At 41.6% G+C, this 23,439-nt stretch overlaps 1 protein-coding gene across 1 annotated transcript in view; it reads right to left on the bottom strand.

Annotated features, from left to right (window-relative positions):
• Positions 1–3,793: 3,793 nt before the first annotated feature.
• Positions 3,794–23,439, bottom strand: part of PPP1CC (protein phosphatase 1 catalytic subunit gamma) — a 38,872-nt gene continuing 19,226 nt past the window's right edge. The window contains exons 2-7 of the mRNA XM_073676316.1: positions 22,100–22,231; positions 19,505–19,735; positions 19,152–19,256; positions 10,182–10,405; positions 9,520–9,654; positions 3,794–5,772 (exon numbers count right to left, since the gene is read on the bottom strand). Of these exons, the coding sequence (XP_073532417.1) occupies positions 5,683–5,772; positions 9,520–9,654; positions 10,182–10,405; positions 19,152–19,256; positions 19,505–19,735; positions 22,100–22,231 (917 nt within the window). The 3' untranslated portion in view covers positions 3,794–5,682. The remainder of the gene's footprint in view (positions 5,773–9,519; positions 9,655–10,181; positions 10,406–19,151; positions 19,257–19,504; positions 19,736–22,099; positions 22,232–23,439) is intronic.

Consider the following 23,439-nt stretch of genomic DNA (forward strand, 5'->3'; position numbering starts at 1 on the left):
ATTTGCGGCCATTGACTTGTATTTTTTTTTTTTTTTTTTTTCAAGGTTCTCCCTCTGTATGCTCGCCCTATAATTTTCTAGTTCTTACCGAGCTTTGAGCTAGTGAGTAGACACCACCCACTAGAAGGTTTGCCCTACACAGCACAACACAAAGAAATTGATTTCTGCTCCTCTTACTCTGAATGGAGCACAGACAATAGCAGCATGTTGGACATTATACAGCAGTACTGATCAATGTAGCTGTGAATCCAACACTGGAGTGAGAAATTATTTGCTAGAAAAGATGCAGCACAGATGTTTCTCCCGCTGTGTCACTACCCGTCTCTGCTCGTCACCTCTCCATAGTGTTGAATAGGCTCTGTAATCTGAAAAAAGCGCAAATTTACCTTGTCTACCAGCACAATAAGTTTTCAGAGTTGATGATGGGTGGAGAAAGAAGCAGATTTCTCTGCTAAGTTACAGTTGATTTTCAGTTTGTGGGTGCAATAGACAACACATAAGGCTACGTTCCCACGATGAATTTTTGGGGAGTTTTTTTATGCAGCTTTTTTTTTTTTTTTAAATGCAAGTAACCTATTTAACTTAAGGGACTCAGTAATGCTGTAGCAACAAAAAGTCACCAAAAGCTCATTGTGGGAACGTAGCCTAAAAAAGGAGCAGGGGTGAAGAGAAAAAACAAAAACAAACATGCACTAGTCTATAAGGGTAGGCAGCATCCGAATCCAGCCCCTGTGCAGATTAGCAGCGGCGTGTGCCTATCTTGGAAAGTTCAACACTCGTCTATCGCAAACTTTGTTGAAACAACAGTGACCATTTAATGCTATTTGAAATCCCACAAAGATGTGACAGACATTTCCATCAATACGTTCTATGCATTTGGATAAGTGGAGATTTCTTCATGGTTTATCATCTATGGCTCTAACTATACATGTTAATCAGCGATGGCTAGCTGTTTAAATGCCAATTACATTTACTAATTGTGCAACAATTTATCAAGTTTGTAAAGCATAAAATGTTTCTCATTTGCTAATCGATGCTTGAAAACTAGTAAAACATGACAAATGTTAACTGTACTTTTCTTTTTTCAATGATCAACAGTACAAGAGAAGATAAGAAACATCTTTAAGTAAAATACCTCCTTCCCCATATGAGGGGAAAAACAAAAAAACACCCCTCCAGCATATTTTTTTTATTGCAGCACCAGAGTGATGCTACCAATCCAAGTTCTCTGACTCTAGTCTCATACTTACCAGCTGCCATCTTCAGCTGTTCCCAGTGCCGCTCTGGTCAGTTTCCAGCAGTTTGTGACCTGCTAGCCCACTCCAGTGTTTGCTGGGCAATCCAGAAGTCAAAACTCAATGTAAGTCTATGTGAGCCAGAACAAGGCTTTCATAGACTTACAATGAGAGCTTACGACAGTTATCTTTGACTTTTGCTCAGTCAGAAGTTGCAGTCACAAGATGGCGGCGTGGGACCAGAGCAGTTCCAGGAAGAGCTGGAGATGGCAGCTGAGAAATATAATACTAGGGGCAAGGAACCGATTAGTAGCACCACGCTGGAGTGGGGCTTTAAGGCTAGACGGCAACATGTCACGCAACACATTACAACTTTGGATGTGATGATTTCCTATGGTGTATCATTGCAACCGGAAACTCAAGTCGCGATGGTTTTCCAAAAGCTATTGGATTTTATGTCGCTGGTTGTAAGTCACAAGCAACACTTCACTGAATTCAATGCAAATCGTTCCAGACTTATCTGCAATTTGGCTGTTTCATCTACAGCAAAATCACAGATCTAAAGTAGGCGTCTGACAGCAAGTCGCACAAATGTTTCTGCCACACAACTTTTCAGAAAATTGCTGTTGTGAGACACATGTTGCCATGTAACCTAGTTAAAGGACACTGCTGGATACCCAGATGAAATGTCAATATTGTAGAGCAGATACAAGATTCAAAGAGCAGCATCAGCAAGGTTTCCTTTTCTTCCTCGCTCTCTCCATATCAAAATACTACTGATGCATCTATGGCTCTTTAAGACTGACTAGGGTTCCTCCTGCACCTGGACACTTAGCAGATGCAACTGCAACCCTCTTCCTTCCCTGTGTGTGGGGCACATGCAATTATACATAAGGCAGGCCCTTGTTATTCCCAGTAGTGCAGAGCCTCCTCATCCAAAGCATATAACACAAGGCACCATCCTGTTTATTTTCTTCTCCAGACACGGTCTCCTTGCACTGTTTATTCTCAAAAATCTGTCTACAGTGTCTATAAAAGCCTATAGAAAGGAAGGGGAAAGAAGCAGGAAAGACACAAAAGCACCAGGAGAAACTGCTGATGCTTCTAATGGGGAGAAGAACTGCAAAAGATACAGGATACCACTTGTTTAATGGCCAGAAAGTGTTATTCCACATACACACAAGAAATCTTGTTTTGAAAGTGAATTGAATGTGCAGTTACACCTTAAAAGGGCTTATTCAGTGCCTCTTGCTTCTGAATTGGAAGATGAGAGGTGCTAATGACACGGGGTCTGTTGGCTGCTTGCTATAGCTCAAGCACCGCAGACAGGTATCTGCTCTATCTAAACTGCATTGGTCAGACAGAACGACGAAAACTGATCTGCGTTCTTCTGCGAGTGTGAATCCAGCCTTTGTATGGGCCACGACACATGCTCTGGTCACAGGTTTCCTAACCTGAACTTGACAGCCTCGTGTATGGCTCTGAAGCTGTTGTGTTTGGGTTAGGAGACACTGACACAAGAATGTATGAAGCAGCCTTATTGATTGACATTTTCTCTTCAGAAACCTTACTCAATTTTCTCAGCATTCTTAAATGAAGAACAGTGTCCATCCAAATTAACTCTACATTTACTTGTATGCATTTTTTTTTTGACACAGACAATGGGGAAGAGCCTCCACAGATGCAAGAATCAAGACTGTTTCGAGACTTGTTCTTGTAGGCCACATTCACATATTCAGTCAAAACCAGCCAGGAGTGGAACAATCAGAGGAAAAGTATAATAGAAACACGTCACCACTTCTGTATTTATCACCCGCTCCTGGTTTTGGCTTACACATACTGAGGTAAAATACATATCTAAACATAACATATGAGGGCCCCCCCACAAAAAAAGGCACCATGCTCCTGTTCCCCCAACACTCTGCTCTTTGCGCGTAGTGATGTCAGAGCATCTGAAGTCGCAAATACTGAATGGTGGAAGAAGGAGCTGGCGGCTGCCTCCTTTCACCATTGTATTCACCGCTACCTGCATCCTGATGGTGCAGATAGCAGTGAAATTGGAACACCGGGTTAGGGAAGGCAGCTGCATGGTGCGGCTCATGGGCCATACTGGAACATCCACAGGGCCAGATGTGGCCCGCAAAACACACTTTGCCCAGGTCTGGCCTATACCATAAATTCTGGATATGTCAGGTTCACACCTCTTAGGCCCTTACTTAATAGAAGAACAGGGGCCCATTGCCAAGGTCTACAAAGATGGTGGAAGCTTCAATAAAAAAAAACAAAGGCATGCTAACCACACATGAATGGAGGAAGCTGTGCACAAGTCTCTGACACTTAGGAAACAGACATGGCCCACGAGCGAAATGTGGCTATTAGTTGGAAGCTTAGCCAGCCACTAGAAGGCAGTGCTTTTAAATGTGTAACCTACTCATTCTAACCCTAGAGGTGACTACGTAAAGTTTGGTTTTATCTTGACACTTTTATTTGTAACTGCTGAATGAGACAACTAAACTAAAGCATAAAAATCTACCAAATAAATATACTGTACATCTGGCTCAAGCAAAGTTTTTTTTATTAAGAAATAAAAAAAGGCTGGTAAACATTAAAGTGACAACTTTGGCATATACTAATTCCAATATCTCAGCGAGTGGTAACTTTACTTTTTAGGGCCATATCAAAACCAGTTACCATTTTGTAATGCCAATAGGAAGTGCATTGTACGTCTTCGTAACCATTCTTTCTGTATTTTTCAGTAACCATGCAAACTACAGACGCAAGTCAAACTTCACTGCTGTGGAAGACATGAGCGATACGGATGCTAATTTTAGGAAATGGAACACAAAAGTTAAAATAATGGCTTTAATTTCAGTTAATGGCCAAGTAATAAAGAAGGTTTGGTTTATCATTAACCCTTGTGTGTCTCTGGACCAGCGCGGAGGATCAGCCCGGCTGCTTATGTCCTCTCATAATTTTAGGAAATGGAACACAAAAGTTAAAATAATGGCTTTAATTTCAGTTAAAGAATACAGTACGGGAAAATGTGCTTTAATTAAATATACATCAAACCAGTGATGCTGGCAAAGTCAAGGGAGGTTTTTTTTCTTCAATATTGAAAATGGCTATACAATTATGGACATAATTTTAAAAGAATATCCCTTTAAAACAAGTAAAAAAAAAAATCTTCACAGTGGTTTGTATAAACAATGAAACTTCTAGCAGTGACATTCCTCGTCTCACCAGCCATTGAGTGCCCTCTTTAAGTACTAAAGTAGTAAACGAGCATTTACAGTTAATATGAATTGTACAAAGCTACATGATTTAAAGATAAAGACCTGGAGTGTACAGTAACACTGGCATAAAGGAAACAATATTAGGAGCAAAACAGTATGTGCTTTTAGGCTATGTGCCCACGATGCAGAAAATTTCAGCAGCATTTCTGCATCTCCCTGGCAGAAAAAAAGCATGCAGATTGTGCATGCGTTTTTCCTGCCAAATACATGCGGATTTGAAGCGTTATACACATGCGTTTCTGCCTGCGGATTGACAAGCGCTTTCCAGGCGATTTTAGCATCACTTGGAAAGTGCTTGTGACAACTAGGTCACGCTATATAAATCCATGCAAACAGCATGGATTTATATAGCGTGACCCGAGAGAATGGTTAAAAATAAAAAAATAAACCTTGATACTTACCCTCCGATGGCCCAGCGTGTGTAGCTGCACGCGTTCCTGGCTGTCAGCTGATCGCGGGACACTGCACTGAAGGGCCTGCGGTCACATGACTGTGACGTCACCGCAGGTCCTTCAGTCCTACCCGCAAGCAGAGGGAAGGAGACCGGGGGCCGTCGGAAGGTGAATATAATCTTTTTTATTTTATTTTATTTATTTTTTTTTACAGGCACAATGGTACCCAGGTCTGGATGAGAGTCTCCTCTCCTCCAGAACTGGGTACCATCCGCACATTGAACCGCATATAATCCGTGAGTACAAATGTACTGACACGGATTATATGCGTCTCAATGCAAGTCAATGGTGGCGATTACGCCGCGCTTCCGCAAAATTAATGGACATGCTGCGGATTTTTGAGAGCAGCATAAACGCTGCGGAAAAATCCGCAGCATGGGCATAGAACTTGCGGAATCCCCTTGTAGACCATGGGGGGCGGATTACCTAGCGTTTAACAAGCGCTTATGCTGCGGAAATTCCGCAGCATATACGCTTGAAAAAAAAGCTACGTGGGCACTTAGCCTTAGACGGAAAAAGGAAAGAAAAATAGTGAGCGTAGTAGCAAATACAATTCAATAAAAAGGAAGCAGAACAAAAAAAAAGTAGAGAAAAGGAGCCACCAACATCTAGATGGATGGAGCGGACCAGTACACATTACACAATTTAAAATAAAAAAGTGATATACTATAATACAAGTCCAAGAAGAGAAGGACACTCATTTTATTTCTTTGCCTGCTTCGTTATTACGCCTCGAGGTGGTGTAACTGGTCTGCTTGCATTGTTCTTCTTTTTCTCTGCAGGTTTAAGAATCTGACAAAATATAAGAAATAAATATGATTGCACACCAAGTACCTAAACCAGTTCCACACATCACATCTTGAGAATATATTAAAAGGGGTGAATCTTGACTATTATACAAGTGACGGAGGTGCTGTGTCCTGGAAGCAGCCGAAAACTTCTGGCTGCCGCTAACAGCTGATTTGGAGGATAGCTGACGGCCTAAGGTTAGGCCATCAATAAAAAAAAAGAAGAAAAAAAGTAGAGGCCAAAACCTTTAAATGTCTAGCTGTAAACTATTGCATATACATCCTGTTCATTGGTCAGTATACATTTAGGCTATGTGCCCACGAAACAAATGTTCTGGATTTTTCCTGAGCGTTTCTGCATCTCCCTGGCAGAAAAAACGCGTGTGGATTTTACATGCTTTTTTCCCTGCCAGGTAGAAGCGTTTGTGTAGCGTTTTTGCATGCGGGTTGTCAAGCGCTTTTCCAAGCAATTTTAGCATCACTTGGAAAAGTAAAAAAAAATAAAATAAAAAAGAATAAAAACGTAAAAAAAAAAACGTTATATTCACCTTCCAATGGCCCCCGGTCTCCTCGGCGGCTCGCGGTGCTCTAAAAAGGACCTTCCATGACGTAATTTAGTCATGTGACAGGTTACGCGACTGCCAACGTCAGCGGTCGCGTGACCTGTCACATGACTAAATGACGTCATGGAAGGTCCTTTTACACCACCGCGAGCAGCCGAAGAGCCAGCAGCGCCGCTGGGAGCAGACAGGGGGCCATCAGAAGGTAAGTGTATGGTTTTTTTTTTTTAATTTTATTCTTTTTTAACTACAGGTACTATGGTACCCGGGTCTGGAGGAGAGTCTCCTCTTCTCCAGACCCGGGTACCATCGGCGCATTGAATCACATAACATCCGAATGCACACTTGTATGCATGCGGATGTTATGCGGCTCAATGATAGTCTATAAGCAAAATTAATGGACATGCTGCATATTTTTCCGCAGTGATAATCCGCAGCGGAAATTTCCGCAGCATGTGCACGGCACATGTGGGTCATTGGGGACCATTGGAGACCTATTAACAAGTGTTTTTTAAGCGTTTCCACGGCGGAAATTACACTGCGGAAATGCTTAAAAAAAAAGCATAGTGGGCACGCAGCCTTACTGTAAGCAACCAGGGCTGTGGAGTCTGTGTCCATTTTGGTGGAGTTGGAATAAAATGGACCGACAGACTCCTAAAATATATAATAAATTGGTACAGTAGTACAATGAAGGATGTGCTGTAAATGTTTTCATAAGAATTTGGGAAAGTTATGAAATGTCCTATAAATGTCTTTTCTATTCCTGATCTAAGGATCTCGGCTTTTAGTTGAGATGAATCTGTGCTGCACTTTATGTATGTACACGCTCAGTAGTGAGGCAAGGCTGTGGAGTCAGTCAGGGAAATTGAGGAGTTTGGCTTACTGACTCCACAGCCCTGTATGCAACTCCGCAATACTCATATGCACTTAGGCAGCTTTCATACTACATCCAGGAGATCAGCCCCAAATTTAATCTAAAGCAGGAATAGATTGTAGCACAAAAGGAGAAGGGAACCATTTAATATTCGCTACATACTAAAATCCCCCACAATCTAGACTTGTGAAATATCATTTTCTATGAAAGCAGTCAGATTTTTGTGTGTCAAATATATATCTATCCCAGAATGTTAGGTCCATATTCTGAGATGCTGTTGTGATTTTGTCAAAAATTATATTGTGCAGACTTGGTTTCATTTTGAATACTCATTTTTGGATGTAAAAAAGGTACTCTTTAAAGAGACATGACTTCTGTGTTTGTATATGTAAAGGTGGCCATAGAGATTAATAAATGTACACTGTCATTTTTCCAGATGACGATGGACCAATATCAGTCTACTAAAATCACTACACTAACAAGGCTTTGGAACAATCTCTGGTTATCAGAATTTTGTAGGTTGGAAGGTTTCTGCCAAGGAAAACAAGCAAAAGTAAATTTTGCTTCCAAAAGATGTACAGCGCATGGGTTAGCCAATTTTGAGGGATAAAACAAGGATATAGGTTGCTTAAAATGTACAGTTGCAACATATGACAGATTAAAGCCCTACTATACATCAACATATAGTCATTACCATAATTGAAAAGGTTTATCATGAGGTTAAAAAACATCTACACGTTTTCTTCAACTTTATTCCCTTTCCTATTTTATATCAAAGCAGTATTGACTCCATTAGTTAAGAAAATAAGGGTCACAAAAAAACAAACAAAACATACACGAGACAGCCTGCAAAATTAAATAGCTGTGAGGCTGATGGCTTATCTCGCATGTATTACATCAGATGGATCGTACTCCATTTTACACAGAATTGCCTAGGGAGTGACTATTTGTACAAGATGTCAGTGAGCAGGTAGACAACTCACATTAGCACTAGTTGTAGCAAACAGCTGTGAAAAGCATGCAGCCTGATGGTGGGGATGGACGTGGTAGTGGGCCAATAAATGTAGGCTGGAGATAGGATGATGCTGCCAATAAAAGGGGTGCTTGAAGCAAAAGTGTGGTGTGAGTGCTTGATCTGAATACAGAATGGGGTAAAGTGGGACCCCCTGGATATAAGTACCCTGACTAAGTGAGTGACGCACAAGGTTCTGTAGCGGAAGCTTTGGCTGTCATTATACTAGTAATGATATGGTGTGTCTTTCGACCATCTATCAGACTTGACTGACACACTCAAGGTAAGGAAAATTGGGGCCTGTCCTAGGGTAAAGAAATAGTGAAGTAACATTTTAGACTGGATAAGGTACATGACCTCATTTTAACTGTGACTTTATTTGTATAAGGCCATGTTTGATCTTCCTAGAAATAACAATATAAAATATCCCTCCCCTACCCAATCAGACTACCATACTTCAGACCTTATACTTGTTGAGGCAATAAAAACACCCGTAAAAGAAGTCCCCAAAGTAAATGTCGGATTAGCACTGGTGTAATGCTGTAGAAGAACGCCAGCTTACACTAGTGTAATGTACAGGCATGCTAGTGGCTCTCTGCTCTGGTTAGTACGAGGAATTCAAATGGCTTAAATCAGCCCCATTACAGAATCACAAAGATTTGCTGATGTGAGGAAAGAGTAACTCGTTTCTTTTGTTAAATAGGGATCTTATTGCCTCAGAAATGTCTAAGTGAAAGCACCATGTTCTATGGCAAGTCATTCAATGATGTCCAGGGTGTAAGTTTGCAGGCAATGGTGGAAGGAGGAAATGTTATAGTCGCACTGCTCAATCCTCAGGACAGGGCACAGAACTGAGCAGTCACACCTGTTCTCCACTTTGAAACAGTGGGCTTTTTTGGAAGAACAGAGGTAACGCTCAGTGCTGCCCAGATGATGGGACGGGAGAAGCACAACCATAACATTTTCTTTATTGACTGCTGCCAGCAAAATGAACTCTGGACAACACTGAAAAAGCATATGCCGTGCCTTTGCATTTCTGAGACAAGTCCTCTTCAAAACACTAATTGTGATGTTAAAGTTATACTGCCTAAGAGGGTCTTCTCAGATAGCAGCTTGACCATGCACAAGCTCTGAGGCACATTACTGTCCTATTAAATGTACATCACAAGAAGGTGCATGGAGACTGTTCAGCGTGAATGCTATGATTCAGCATAACATTAGTAACAAGTCTCTTCCATGTAAGGTATTGCGTGGGTATAGAATCTAGCCCAGATTAAGGCAGCTCACAGGAATCTGTTCACATACCTGGAAGGAGCACATTAAAGTTTCATCTACACTCATCATTGCTCCAGCATTGTCAAACTCGCCACAATAGTTTGGGGCAGAGAAAAGTGTTACCAATTGTCTTTTCGCAAAAAACTCATATCCATCTTCAACAACCTGCAGATAAAAATACATAAATTTAAAAGTGAACATAATTAAAAATACAGTAAATTTCGAGAAAATAATTTAATAAAGGGAACACTAAACTAGACATAAGGAAACACACTTCTCTCTGCTTCAAGAACATGCAGAAAATCGTGAAAACTGACAAGATTTTCACCATTTTCTTGAAACAGATTGCACAGTACTGATTAGGTGGTAACTAACAGTAAGGAGTTTTGGCTTTCTGGGCACTAAGGCCTTCACACAACTCTTCTAATTTTGGTATTTGAACAGATCATTTCATTAACAATCAGTCTGGCAACATGAAGCATTTCACAAGCTTTCAAAATCAAGTTCATTTTTCAATCAACAGCAAAGTCCTACCCTGGTAATAGATATGTAGGAAATGATTGAACTCCGGGTCTTTTAGACAACAGCACATTTTACCTCGTCTTCATCACAAACACAACATGCTATTAATTATACATGGGAACAAGAGAAGGCTTCTGCAAATTTGTTAGGATTATACAATCATTACATACTTGATGGGCTCGACAAATGAGATCCAAATCATGTTTGTGAAGAAATTTTGCCACAACTTCTGCTCCGAATGTAAAGGATACCCCTCTGTCATTTTCACCCCAACCTAAAACATCTTTATCAGGATCAGACCAAAGCAAGTCGCATAATAGACCCTGATCAGGAACATCGGTGGGGCGCATAATTCTCCTAATTTGCTCCATTGATTGAAGGTCTGGAGATAAACCTGTTCAAAGAGGAATTTGTTAGACACTTCAGACCAGCATAATTTCTGTCAGCACAGCAGATTAAACATGGACAGCAGATAGATTGCAGCGTACACTAGTCCCAAGCATTGTGCAAACTAGAGTGCTTTTTTCCAACTGAACGGAATGGCACACAGCATATACACCCGTCCGCACATGAATCTAAGATATACTTACCTTGTAATGTCTTCACATCCGGTTCCGTCCAGATCGCAGAATTCTAAGAGGTGGAAGTTCGTCGACCGCCATATTGGGACACCCAAGTGATGGGCGTCTCAATATAGAAACAGCTGGTGGTACCACTAGCAGAACACCGTCGCGAACACACCGCCGCCGGGATCAGCCGAATGATTCACCGCCATCTTTGTACAGGAGGACCGCATGCGCAGTTTTAATGTGACCGCTGCTATCTGCCTGCACAAAGATGGCGGCTGTCTGATTTACTGCGCCTGCGCAAATTCCGCGCTTAACACAGGGGGGGGGGGGGTGAGTGAACATAGGAAAGAGGACACACAGGGGGGAGACAGCTCAAACGAGATGAGAGAAGAAGACAGCACAGGGGTGGAGGGAGAGAACAGACAAGGGGGAGAGCACATGGGGCACACAGGTCAAAGAGGAGATCACATGAGAGAAGACAGCAGATGGGGGGGGGGGGGGGGGAAGCACACAGAGGGGAGACAGCTAAAACGGGACAGCACATGGGGGAGAACACAGCGCAGGAAGGAGAGAGACAGCAGACAAGGGGGATAGCACATGGGGTAGACAGGTCAAAGAAGAGAGCACAGGCGGGAGAAGTCAGCACATGGGGGAAAGAGAGTGGATAGGTGGGTGAACACATGGGTGGGTGGGGGTGCGGAGAGAGAGATTCTCAACGCTGCAAAGCCTGTCTCCACCATGACATTACCGCCCTCCCGTTGCGATAGCATCGGGCCTCCATCTAGTACAGTCATATTTGCACTAAATGGATATAACTGTCCAAAGCATTCACATTTGTGTGAACCCAGCCTAAGATCTCACTCAGACCTCAGACACTCCAAAGACATACTGGTTGGGAACTTGGATCGTGAGCCCCAATGGGGACAGCGATAACTATCTGTAAAATGATGTGGAATATGATGGAGCTATGCAAAATCAACATAAATAAATGTCTGTGCTCTTCGATATTTTCATGGACCCTCAGATTTGTATGGATAATTTTGATCCATGAATCAAAACAAATAAATAACAAAAAACTTTCCTCCGTTTTTTTGAAGACACCATTTGCAAACGCAAAAAAAAACAAAACACACCCCATAGACCATAGACATATGAACAGCTCCACAGATTACAATGGGTTTTGTGAAAATTACAGATGGAACACAAACATGAAAGACGGGCATCTGAATGAGGCCTAAAGCAGCATATAGTGTTTCAAAGTCACACACATTTTTCAGTGACTTGAAGTCGGTTTGGGGTTATTTTAGGTCAATACACATGTACACTGCTCAAAAAAATAAAGGAAACACTCAAATAACACATCCTAGATCTGAATGAATGAAATATTCTCATTGAATACTTTGTTCTGTACAAAGTTGAATGTGCTGACAACAAAATCATCAATGGAAAACAAATTTATTAACCAATGGAGGCCTGGATTTGGAGTCACCCCCAAAATTAAAGTGGAAAAACACACTACAGGCTGATCCAACTTTGATGTAATGTCCTTAAAATAAGTCAGAATGAGGCTCAGTATTGTGTATGGCCTCCACGTGCCTGTATGACCTCCCTACAACGCCTGGGCATGCTCCTGATGAGGTGGAGGATGGTCTCCTGTGGGATCTCCTCCCAGACTTGGACTAAAGCATTCGCCAACTCCTGGACAGTCTGTGGTGCAACGTGACGTTGGTGGATGGAGATAGACATGATGTCCCAGATGTGCTTAATCGGATTCAGGTCTGGGGAACGGGCGGGCCAGTCCATAGCTTCAATGCCTTCATCTTGCAAGAACTGCTGACACTCCAGCCACATGAGGTCTGGCATTGTCCTGCATTAGGAGGAACTCCGGGCCAACCGCACCAGCATATGGTCTCACAAGGGGTCTGAAGATCTCATCTCGGTACCTAATGGCAGTCAGGCTACCTCTGGCGAGCACATGGAGGGCTGTGCGGCCCTCCAAAGAAATGCCACCCCACACCATTACTAACCCACTGCCAAACCGGTCATGCTGAAAGATGTTGCAGGCAGCAGATCGCTCTCCAGGGCGTCTCCAGACTCTGTCACGTCTTTAACATGAGCTCAGTGTGAACCTGCTTTCATCTGTGAAGAGCACAGGGCGCCAGTGGCGACTTTGCCAATCCTGGTGTTCTGTGGCAAATGCCCAACGTCCTGCACGGTGTTGGGCTGTGAGCACAACCACCATCTGTGGACGTCGGGCCCTCATACCACCCTCATGGAGCCGGTTTCTAACAGTTTGTGCAGACACATGCACATTTGTGGCCTGCTGGAGGTCATTTTGCAGGGCTCTGGCAGTGCTCCTCCTGTTCCTCCTTGCAAAGGTGAAGGTAGCGGTCCTGCTGCTGGGTTGTTGCCCTCCTACGGCCCCCTTTACGTCTCCTGGTATACTGGCCTGTCTCCTGGTAGCGCCTGCAGCCTCTGGACACTACGCTGACAGACACAGCAAACCTTCTTGCCACAGCTTGCATTGATGTGCCATCCTAGATGAGCTGTACTACCTGAGCAACTTCTGTGGGTTGTAGAGTCCGTCTCATGCTACCACGAGTGTAAAAGCACAACCAACATTCAAAAGGGACCAAAACATCAGCCAGAAAGCATTGGTACTGAGATGTGGTCTGTGGTCCCCACCTGCAGAACCACTCCTTTATTGAGTGTGACTTGATAATTGCCAATCATTTCCATCTATTGTCTATTCCATTTGCACAAGAGCATGTGAAATTGATTGTCAATCAGTGTTGCTTCCTAAGTGGACAGTTTGATTTCACAGAAGTTTTATTTACTTTGAGTTATATTCTGTTGTTTAAGTGTTCCCTTTATTTTTTTGAGCAGTGTATTTTTGCCATGCAGTAACCAGCCATTCAGTACACTCCTGTTCATGTGAACCCCAGCCTTAGGGTGCTTTCACACTGCGTTCAGGCACCCTTTCAGTGGTTCAGTCATGGCTCCAATCCGTCTGAGTGTCCACCTCCAGCAGGCGTACATGTCCAAAAATGATGCACATCAGAGCACACGTTTGCTCTGTGGGCACCATTATAGTTTATGGTCTCGTCGGCGCATATGCCAAATCCTGTTTTGTGGAGGATTTGGACATAAGCCCAGATGGGCCACTGAACAGGGCACCTGAATGCAGTGTGAAAGCACCTTTAGTCTCATACAGGTTTGTGAGGGCACATATTTTACACCTCAATACTAAAAAGGAAACATTCAGGATGCTCTGAATCATACGATTGGGCCTTGTATAATGTGTAACAGTTTGTACTTCGCTCTATACAAAGCAGAGGATAGGTTACATTATACATTTGTCAAACAAGTTTAAAGAGGTATTCCTATGCTGGGTATTTAATAGTCTCAGATAGCCATCACATTTTCCATATACAGTACTGTGCAAACTGTTTAGGCAGGTGTGGAAAAACGCTGCAGAGTAAGAATGCTTTCAAAAATACAAGTGTTAGGGTATGTGCACACGATGCAGAAATGAAGCAGAAAATTTCTGCATCATTTCTGCATCTCCCTGGCAGAAAAAACGCAGGCAGATTGTGCATGCGTTTTTCCTGCGGAATACATGCGGATTCACATGCGTTTCCGCATGTGGATTGACAAGCGCTTTCCAGGCGATTTTAGCATCACTTGGAAAAGTGCTTGACAACTAGGTCACACTATATAAATCCATGCAAACAGCATGGATTTATATAGTGTGAGAAGAGAGTGTATATACTTACCTCCGATGGGCCGCACTGTCCTGCTCAATCCATTCTCCCTCGCCGGCAACTTTGAATTGAAAGACCTGCCGACGTCAGCGTCACGTGACCCGTCACATGACTCTGACATCAGCGCAGGTCCTACAACTCACTGCAAGTGCCAGGAACCAAGCAGGAGAGCTGCGCGGGCATGTATGTATGTACATTATATATATATATATATATATATATATATATATATATATATATATATATATATATATATATATATATATATATATATATATATATATATTTTTTTTTTTTAAATTCATTTTATTCTTTTTTTACAGCTTTTTTAATGGTACCTGGGTGTGGATGAGACTCTCCTCTCCTCCACACCCGGGTACCATCCGCACATTAGAACGCGCCAATAACGCAAGTACAAATGCAGTCTTGCGGAATTGGCGCGTTCTAATGCAAGTCAATGGCGGCGAAAACGCCGCGTTTACGCAAAATTAATTGAAATGCTGCGGATTTTTGAGCGCAGCGTTTACGCTGCGGAAAAATCCGCATCATGGGCATAGCTCATGCGGATTTCAATTGGGGATCATTGCTGCCCTTCTACCATGCGTTTTTAATGCGTTTCCGCGGCGTTTACGCAGCTGCAAAAACGCTGCAGAAACGCATTAAATACGCATCGTGTGAACTCAGCCTTAGTTTATTTTTTATCAATTACCAAAATGCACAGTGAGTGAACAAAATAAATCTAAATTGAATCAATATTTGGTGTGAACATTATTTGTCTTCAAATCTGCGTCAATTCTTCCAGTGAGGCCATGTGCCCACGATGCAGAAAATTTCTGCAGCGTTTCTGCATGGTTTTAGCAGTCAAAAATGCTTGCGGATTTTACACGCTTTTTTTGCAGCGTTTTTACATGCAGATTTGACTTGCGTTTTTCAAGTCCATTGGAACCTCAAATCCACATGCAGAAACGCACAAATAATGGACATGCTGCGGATTTTTCCGCTGTGGAAAAATCTGCAGCATGGGCACAGAACATGTAGATTTTCATTGGGGATTATGGGGCACGGATTACCAAGCGTTTTTAAAGCGTTTCTGCTGCAGAAATTCCGCATCAAAAACGCTTGAAAAACGCATAGTGGGCACACAGCCTTACATTGACATAGTTTTTCTCTGAATTTAGCAGAGAAGTTGTTCCAAACATTTTGGAGAACTAACCACATATCTGTGGATGTAGGATTGTGCAAATTCAGAATAAATTTTGAGGCAAACGCCTACCAAATATCTATCATGCAATTCTAAGTATCTGCCTGTAATTCTCAGTACTGAAGACACTACACTGTGTGCCGAATTATTAGGCAAATGAGTATTTTGATCACATGATACTTTTTATACATGTTGTCCTACTCCAAGCTGCATAGGCTTGAGAGCCAACTCCCAATTAAGTAAATCTGGTGATGTGCCTCTCTGTAATGAGGAGGGGTGTTGACTAATGACATCAACACCCTATATAAGGTGTGCTTAATTATTAGGCAACTTCCTTTCCTTTGGCAAAATGGGTCAGAAGAGAGATTTGACTGGCTCTGAAAAGTCCAAAATTGTGAGATGTCTTGCAGAGGGATGCAGCAGTCTTGAAATTTCCAAACTTTTGAAGCATGATCAATCAAGCGTTTCATGGCAAATAGCCAAAAGGGGTGCAAGAAGCGTGCTGGCCAAAAAAGACCGAAAATAACTGCCCATGAATTGAGGAAAATCAAGCGTGAAGCTGCCAAGATGCCATTTGCCACCAGTTTTACCATATTTCATATCTGCAACTTTACTGGCGTATCAAAAAGCACAAGGTGTGCGATACTCAGGGACATGGGCAAGGTAAGGAAGGCTGAAAAACGACCACCTTTGAACAAGAAACATAAGATAAAACATCAAGAATGGGTCAAGAAATATATTAAGACTGGTTTTCAAAGGTTTTATGGACTGATGAAATGAGAGTGACTCTTGATGGGCCAGATGGATGGGCCAGAGGCTGGATCAGTAAAGGGCAGAGAGCTCCACTCCGAGTCAGACGCCAGCAAGATGGAGGTGGGGTACTAGTATGGGTTGGTATCATCAAAGATGAACTTGTGGGACCTTTTCGGGTTGAGGACGGAGTGAAGCTCAACTCCCAAACCTACTGCCAGTTTCTAGAAGACAACTTCTTCAAGCAGTGGTACAGGAAGAAGTCGGTATCGTTCAAGAAAAAACATGATTTTCATGCAGGACAATGCTCCATCACATGCATCCAACTACTCCATAGCGTGGCTGGCCAGTAAAGGTCTAAAAGAAGAAAAAATAATGACATGGCCCCCTTGTTCACCTGATCTGAACCCCATAGAGAACCTGTGGTCCATCATAAAATGTGAGATCTACAGGGAGGGAAAACAGTACACCTCTCGGAACAGTGTCTGGGAGGCTGTGGTGGCTGCTGCACGCAATGTTGATCGAAAACAGATCAAGCAACTGACAGAATCTATGGATGGAAGGCTGTTGAGTGTCATCATAAAGAAAGGTGGCTATATTCATCACTAATTTTTTTGGTTTTGGTTTTTGCATGTCAGAAATGTTTATTTCTAAATTTTGTGCACTGATAATGGTTTACCTAGTGAAAATAAACAAGTGAGATGGGATTATATTTGGTTTTTATTAAGCTGCCTAATAATTCTGCACAGTAATAGTTACCTGCACAAACAGATATCCTCCTAAAATAGCCAAATCTAAAAAACAAACAAAAAAAAAAACACTCCAACTTCCAAAAATATTAAGCTTGGATAGTTATGAGTCTTTTGGGTTGATTGAGAATATAGTTGTTCATCAATAATAAAAATAATTCTCTAAAATACAACTTGCCTAATAATTCTGCACACAGTGTATTAATCTTAGCCAAATCCCAACTCCACTTGCTAAAATGTAGTCCAAAACTTGCAAGGATCTTCCACCATGATTCACTGTTTCCGGCAGACACTCATTGCTGTACAGCTCTGCAGCCGTTCAGCAAACAAACTGACTTTGTTACAAGTCAAAATATGAAATTTTTGCTGTAAGTCCAGAGCATCTGATGCAATTTTTTCCATCTCAGTTACTGTGTTTTAGTTTAAAGTTGAGTCACTTGAACTCGTTGCGTGTCAAGGTATGGATTTTTGGCCACAATTTTTCCATGAAGACCACTTCTGGCCAGACTGCTCCGAACAGTAGATGGGTGTAGCTAGGTCCTGCTGTTTGCGACTAGTTCTGAGCTGATGGCTCGGTTGAACATCTCCATATTTTGAACAGAAGTAAGAGTGATGTGTCTCATCTGCTGCACTACGTTTCCCTGGCCGACCACTGCGTTCATGGTCCTCCTCAATGTTGCTAATTTCTTTGTCCCCTCAATGCTCAGAAACACAGGCAGACATGATCCATCATGCAATGCCATCAAGGAGGATCTAATTGACTTTACATTTATTCTGCAGCAGGACAATCATCCAAAACATACAGCCAATGTCATTAAGAGCCATCTTCAGCGCAAAGAACAAGGAGCCCCGGAACTGACGAAATGGTCCCCACAGAGCCCTGATCTCAACATAGAGTCTGTATAAGTTAACAAAGAGAGAAGGATTTGTGCACGCCTACATCCACTTTAGATTTGTGGTTAGTTCTTCAATATGTTTTTAACAACCTCCCTGCAGAGTTGCTACAAAAACTGTGTGCACGTATACCTAGAAGAAATGATGCTTTTCTGAAGGCAATAGTTGGTGATAGCAAATATTGTTATGATTTAGATTTCTCTTAGGTCATTCACTTTACAGTTTGATAAAAATACACTATTAGACCCTTCTAATTTTGAAGGCACTTTGCAGCATTTTTTGACACCTGCCTAAAACTTTTGTACAGTAAATTATATTACACATTTGTATAGTCTTGTCCGTAAAAGTTGGATCAAAATTATAAAATTGTTTCTCATACTGTAAATGTCGTAAAAGGGAAGAAAAAAAAATAAAAATGCTAATGTTTTTTTAATTTTTTTTTTGCAAGTAAAAAATAAAAGCTCTAGGTCTCTGAAACCAGTGACCGACTCAATTTTTCTTTTAAAGACACTAACAGCAAAACAAAATAACAAATTAACCTATAAATGTATGGAATCACTTTAATCGTGCTGGAGAACAACATTTCCAGGTCATTTTTACAGTACAATTAACGCCGTAATAATAAAACTCAAAAATCAGTGAAGGAATTGTTTGTTTTTTTTCCTCTCTACCAATTCACCACATTTTAACCCCCCACCCTCATTTTCCTGTATAATAAAAATGGATTGCTTTTCAAAACTGTACCTAGTTCTGCAAAAAGCGAGCCATTATACATGCATGTTGGCAGAAAATGAAAGTTACTTGTCTTTGAAAAATTGGATGACAAAAACGCAAAAATGAAAATTAGCCTAGTCCTTAAAGGGGTATAACTGTAGTGTTTTTTTAATAATGTAAATTGTTGTAAATGTCCACGTGTACAGTGCTCAGCTATATTGGTAAGTCCCACAAACTATGAATGAAGCTCCAATGCACATATTGTAGACAAGGGACCCTTATTCTTAAAATTGGTGGGGTTATTACTCCCGGTGATCATAGTTTTATCCTCTATCCTGTAAGTGATATACTACAAGGAAACCATAAGGCAAGTATTATAAGCACATAAGGGCCTCTTATATAGAAGAGTTCAGACTTCATGTGCTGTTACACAGACTTAGAAACATGTATATGGCAAAGCAATGTGTACACTAAGGTTTTTGTTTTTTTTAAAACTTACCTCCATGACAGCAAAAAATCTTCTCATCAACTATTGCTGCTATTGGCAAGCAATTGAAGCAGTCTGTAAAGGTTTTCCATAACTTAATATTATACCTTCGTTTACCTAAAAAGAAAATGGACAAAATTGATATATTCATATAAGACCATTTGTATAAACATGATTTACTACCACACAATCTTATACTGGCGCAGCCTAAGCCAAACACACTAATTCAGCCATCTGTTCTTCAGGCAGGGAAGAGATCCAGACTTCAACCAAGCTAATGGCACCAAATCTCTATTACATTAATATTATAATCATGTCTACTGTATAGCGGCATTAAATGCCACAAACATCAAAAATATACTTACATTCATCATAAAATCCATAGATTCTGTTAATGCTGGCACACTCATGATTGCCTCGAAGGAGGAAGAAGTTTTCTGGATATTTTATTTTATATGCCAAAAGGAGACAAATAGTTTCCAAGGACTGTTTCCCTCGATCCACGTAGTCACCAAGAAATAGATAATTGCTTTCAGGAGGAAATCCACCATATTCAAATAGTCGAAGCAAATCATAGTATTGCCCATGTATATCACCTGCAAAAACAAATTTGTATAAATAAACACAAGCCTATCACTCTGTGTGGAGAAAAAGCAGAAACAGGAAAGCCAGGAAGTGGAGGCATTTACATTTTTTTGGGCACTTTATATAGTTTTCTATCACTGTAGACATATATGTTAGTCAAACAGAAGTGTAAATGGTGCCTGTCTACTTTAAACGCTTCCCGCAAAAGGACGTAGTTGTGCATCCAGATTGCAAGTAATTCACCGCACTCAGACATAATTACGTCACAGGGTGTTCGTGCCATCCACAGTGGGAGCTGGCAGTTATATACAGCCGAGTTCCTGCTGCATGTGCTGGGACTGGAGCTAGAGTCTATGCTGGCACTGTAGGGATAGCAGCCTGTGAAGAGTGTGACTGCTGAACAGTGTCTGCTATATCTCAGCCTGTCAGATACCACAAGATGCATGGGGGGGGCTAATAGGCTGAAAAATGCACAGAAGAGAAGTGCAGTGTATTATCAAAGTATCGCATGTTCCAATCCCCTTGTGATTAAAAAAAACACAACTAGAATTGCTATTTTTGATCACTTTGCCTAAAATAAATGGCAAGTATCAGAATGCATTAAAAATGAATTTATTTTTTTTATAAAATCAAAGTAGGAGTAGCTTCTCCCCCCCCCCCTCAAAGAGCATATTAGTGGGATCTGAAAGTCGCATGTAGCACATGATTGACCTATGAAAACTACAGCTTCTAAACACAAAAAAACAAGCCCTCACCCAGCTGCGTTCACTGAAGAATGTAGAACTTATAGCGCTGAGAAGATGGAGACACAAAAGCAAAATTTTTCTCTAACAGTATTTATTGCATAGAAATACATTTGTTACCACTAACACAACCGCAATAACATACAGAGTAAAGGTACAATGCATAAAAAAAGGGGAAGAATTGTTGCTATGTTTATATTCCTCCTTATAAAGAATTTGATAAGTTACATGTCTCCCAAAACAACGTCGCTGACAAATACTAGTTAAGAGGAAAAAGAAACCCCCAAACACTACGGCTCTAGGAGCAGGACAACAAAAGAAGGAAAAAAAAAAAAAAAGGAAATGATCTGTTTGCATCTTGTGGCGTTGCCAGCAATTAACAATGAGTCGGCTCAGCTTTATATAATCTATTAAACATAGAGGGGGAGCATCTCCATATTACTGCCTATGGAATTAGAATGGGATGTCATAGAAGCTCCTGTAGATGTAATGTGCAGGTGCCCAAATGCCTTTGCCCATATTGTGTTTAGTGTTGCTCAAATGTTTGACTAGCAGTGTTTCTCCTCACCCTCTGAGTCATCAGCTAATTTGCATAATGTGTGTGACAAAAGCAGGTAATACCGGGGAAGTAATGTATTTGTATAGAATTATGTAATTATCTCTATATAACCTAAATCAAACAGACATGTATATTAATATACATAAAAGTGCTTCTGAATTATGGGCAAAAAAAATTCCTAAATAGTGATTAAAGGGAACCTGTCATCAGAAAAAAAAAATGCTATTACCAGTAGATAGGGGGTTAATCTGCAGGTTAATAGCGTTAACCTGCCGGTGCCCTCATTTAGCCAAACGCTGTGGGGAGAAAATTAAATTTATACATCCCCCCACCCCGGCAGCGTTTTGGTATCAGTCACAGGGGCAGAGCTGGCGCTGGTTCAGTTATAGCTCTGTATAGGCGGCTGTAACTGTGCCCCCAGCCCTGACTGACACTCCCTCTGCATTGGTGCCAGCTGTCAGTCAAGGCTGGGACCACGGTTAGAGAGGCCACTCTGTATACTCAGAACAGTGACTGAACCCACGCCGGCGGCGCCCCTGTGACTACAACCAGGACGCTGCCAGGGGAATAAGGCTGTGTGCCCACGATGCGTTATTGGTGCGTATTTGCAGTGCGTAAACGCTCCAAAAACGCATTGCATACCTTATCCCATGACATTCTGCAAGTTCTGTGCACATGGTCAGGATTTTTTCTGCGTAGATTTTATTCGCAGAAAATATAAAGGACATGACCAATTCTTGTGCGTTTCTGCATGCGTATTTGCCTATACAATGTACTGGAAAAACGCATGGCAAATACGCATGCAAATACGCGTCAAAAACGCATGCATTTTTCTGCCAAGGAGATGCAGAAATGCTCAGGAAAATTTCTGCATCGTGGGCACTAAGCCTAAGGGTAATTTTCTCCCCAGTGTTCGGCTAAGTGCAGGCACCGGACAGGTTAGTAACACTGTTAACCTGCAGATTAACCCCATATCAGCAGGTTAATAGCGTTTTATCTGGTGACAGGCTCTCTTAACTAAAAACCGAGAGATCCGCTGGAAACATACTCTGTAAAATGAAACATGTACTCACCACAGATTTTAAGAGGTGCTTCGAGTTCAAGCAAAATTGGTTGACTGAGGAAGATTTCACGAGACTTCAAGCACAACCCTCTAATTTCATTTTCTTGGAGCTGCACATTTTTTCCAGGCTTTGATCCTCTTACTAAAAATAAATAAAAATTTATTGAGACAGCACTTAGTATGCTAAAGAAGGTAACTCAAATCGATCTATGCATGCAATACCTTGCAGGATTGGTTGTAGTTTTTAATACTGTTTTGGGGGAACATAGTTTCTTGGGAAGTTATCTAGCATTGCCTAATCTTTATGTAAAAATCAATTTTTGTTGTCTGACTTAATGCACAGCCAAACAACTGGACCAACCTGCACATTAGGTAAATTAGTCAATATGGAAGGTTTTACACCACTTTTCACCTCTGTAGGACCTATATAAATCAGACTAAAAATGTCTGACTGGTATCCACAAACATAAAATGAACAGAAAAATAACCTTATCAAGTCATAAGTATCAAGATAGACTTGGTTGACGCCGGTCTTGGTGAGGAGATGGGCTGAAGTCAGACGCTCCTGCTTCATGAAGAGGTGTACGCCTCTTCATGAATCCGAAGCGTCGGGTAAGTACCTTTCCAAAACTTTAATCTTTGCTGGAGCACGATTTGCCATGCCCCAGCTCTGCACGCCATGTGTGAGTTGAGTGGAAATGTCATGAGAAGCTAGTTGCGCTTTTTATGCCAGAATACTGGCATAAAATTTTTGATGAATTGAATAAGGCCCATACTAATTAGATATGCCTTACAAAAGGAATCTGTCACCACATTTGACCTATAAACTATTAACATGGGCATACAGGATGTAGACTGCTGAAAAAAGTCCTACTTGTAAGCCTCATATCAGATGTCTTGTTGAGAAATCATTTTTTATCACTTTATCTAAACGGCCTCTTCAATACTATGGGGAGGATGCTGCCTGGAGGATAACTCAGCCTCCAGAGCTTATTATACATGAAGGGGAGTTACCAGTGTGATGTGTAATGGCCGTTCTCTACTCTCCTGATCTCACTGCAGAGCTGTGTGTGACTATAACTGACACCTGCAGGTTCCTCTCCGCACCAGCTTCATCTCACAGGCAGACAGGGCTGCAATATTCTTACAGCACAGCAGAGCTCGGAGACAAGCAAAAAATGTGTTTGCAAGACAACGAATTTCAGTTCACCTGTTCTGTGTTAGGCTGTGTGCCCACAATGCGTTTAAGCGTTTTTACAGCGGCAATTCCGCTGCAGAAACGCTTAAAAAACGCTTGTAGAAGGTCTGCCATGTTCCCCAATGATAATCCGCATGTGCTGTGCACATGCT

The sequence above is a fragment of the Phyllobates terribilis genome, unplaced genomic scaffold, assembly GCF_046119375.1.
Source record: "Phyllobates terribilis strain yellow unplaced genomic scaffold, ASM4611937v1 Scaffold_1__5_contigs__length_1240528914, whole genome shotgun sequence".
Classification (NCBI taxonomy): domain Eukaryota; kingdom Metazoa; phylum Chordata; class Amphibia; order Anura; family Dendrobatidae; genus Phyllobates; species Phyllobates terribilis.